This window comes from Asparagus officinalis, chromosome 3, assembly GCF_001876935.1.
Source record: "Asparagus officinalis chromosome 3, Aspof.V1, whole genome shotgun sequence".
Taxonomy (NCBI): Eukaryota; Viridiplantae; Streptophyta; class Magnoliopsida; order Asparagales; family Asparagaceae; genus Asparagus; species Asparagus officinalis.
In genome coordinates, this window is record NC_033796.1 from 26,286,642 (window position 1) to 26,288,826 (window position 2,185).

The following is a 2,185-nucleotide window of genomic DNA, read 5'->3' on the forward strand; positions in this document are numbered from 1 at the left end:
GATTGTGTTTTGTTAGAAATAGAAATATGTTTTTTAGGGTTTCTTAAAGAAAGAATTAACATTGTTTTGAGCACTTTGAGAATGAGATATTGTGAGGAATTTGAGAGCTTTGGTTAGGGTTATATTTGAGTAATTTTGTGAGTTATAATATGTTGTATTTCTCCTTCTATAGTAAAATCTCTCAATCCTCTTCCCGTGGACGTAGGCAATTATCGAACCACGTAAATTCCTGTGTTTGGTTTGATTTGTGTCGTATTTTGGTGAATTGCACTCATAATTTGATTTGGTTCTCTTCTTATCATCGCTCACCGGTTCGTTTGGTTGTCGGACACGCTTCGGCACAGCGCGTAACAGGTAAATCTCCTAATCTTCAAATTCAAGGAATTTTGTTAGCATATATTAATCCAATAAATCTCAATGAGTAAACCTGCACGCCTGCAATTAACTGATTTGCATTTAATAACTTTACATTTTTAGGTTTTGGACCAAAATCAGCGTATGCGATAAAGAGAGACAGAGATGCACATTTGACACAATCGATGCACGACCCAGGTTTCATTGAATCTCAGAACACAAAATAATCGATCACAGACAACATTGACAGTATCTTTCCTCAGAGTGCTCCTTTTGACTGAATGACACTTCCTCTGCACCAAAAACAGACGACCAATTTATTATTAAAAAAACTAATTGATACCTTAATAAATAAAAGCAACATCTTCCTCCTCTCATTTCTCATTCTATTTCTACTCCCCTTGTTTTCTCTTCTCGCCTTCTTTAAAAAAAATAAATAATCATGATGATGATGGTAAATCAAAGACATCCATTCACAGAATCCCAGCTTAAAGAGTTCGAGCTCCAAACCCTCATCTTCAACTACATAATCTCAGGGATCCCGGTCCCTTCTCATCTCATTACCCATTTCAAGAGAAGCATCTACTTCTTTGACCACTACCCATCAAGTGAGTTCCCTCCCTTTATTCTTTAAGCTCCTTGTAGCCCTTTTCTTATTTTCTCTATTATTTGGTTGGTAGTGAGATTTGTGAAGAAAACAGAGGAAGATCCAGAGCCATGGAGATGCAAGAGGACAGATGGGAAGAAGTGGAGGTGCTCTAAAGAGGCATTTCTAGACTCAAAATACTGTGAGAGACATATGCACAGGGGGAAAAAGAGTTCAAGAAAGCTTGTGGAATTTCCTAAATTAGCATTAAACAATACATTTAGAAGCATAGACAATGATACCCAATTGATTTTAGGACCTTCTTCACCTTGTAATCAAAGTTATAAGTGCTACAATTTCTTTAAAGAAGAATCAGAGGAAGAAAAGAGGAAGAAAGAAGCTCAGAAGGCTAAACCTTTATTGTGCTTGTTTAGTGAGAGTGATGAGAAGAGAAAGAGGTCATGGGTCGATACCGAGGAGGCTTATTACTCCAAAACTCAGCTCTCAATTTCAATCCTTTAATGTAAGTGCTTATTACTAGTCTTAGCTTTTTTAATTCATATAATGATGATTGACTAATCGAGCTTATAATGATAATTGAGTGTTTAAATACCTTAAAGTTTTTTTTCCCCTCTTTGCTATATCAAAATTGGATTTTGATTTTATAATGTAAAAATCAGTGCCTAGGATGCTTGACTGCGTCCATTAATGGTCTAGTCTGAATATTGTTTTCTTGTTTGGTTATTTATTGCAGATGGCTGACTAGTGCTGGGGATGTTATTGGTCTCTTGAGTTGTGAAGGGTAGAAGAAATCAGTGTCTCATGGTGATCTCTATGAAATCTACCTATTCGTATTTACCTATGTATTTGATTGTTCCTATAGTTGTATTTCTGTTAATTAAGATGGTTGTGGAATCTGGGACTCGTTACTTACGCTGCCTGTGTTCGGATTATAAGAAGGCTGAGAATGCTAATGTTTGGTAGCTAGTATTTTGCTCGTAGACAAGAGGCTGACATGTTAACTATTTGTCAACCAATGCACTAAGCATATTTGGCAATTCGTCAAACTCGCTATAAACCTTTTTCTTTTTCTTTTTTGCATTATAAGCCACTACAATATGTTTGGCAATCAGCTTATTTTTATTTATAAGCAAAAAAAAAAAAAGCTCCCCTAATCCAGCTTATTTTTTCAGTGGCTTATAAGCCATATAGTTTGACTAAGTAAATGTCAAGTTTACCCCCTCA

General features: G+C 35.7%; 1 protein-coding gene across 1 annotated transcript; it reads left to right on the forward strand.

Annotated features, from left to right (window-relative positions):
* Window positions 726-1,855, forward strand: LOC109832167 (growth-regulating factor 1-like). The gene is made up of 3 exons (XM_020399603.1): window positions 726-962; window positions 1,035-1,463; window positions 1,695-1,855. Exons 1-2 carry the CDS (start codon window positions 797-799, stop codon window positions 1,460-1,462), a joined length of 594 nt encoding a protein of 197 aa, XP_020255192.1. The 5' UTR covers window positions 726-796; the 3' UTR covers window position 1,463; window positions 1,695-1,855.

Bases quoted from the DNA above. Each gene is read 5' to 3' on its own strand.
- LOC109832167 (XM_020399603.1), top strand. From the start codon at position 797: ATGATGATGATGGTAAATCAAAGACATCCATTCACAGAATCCCAGCTT. The intron at 963-1,034 runs GTGAGTTCCCTC...TTTGGTTGGTAG, and splicing joins CTTTGACCACTACCCATCAA to TGAGATTTGTGAAGAAAACA.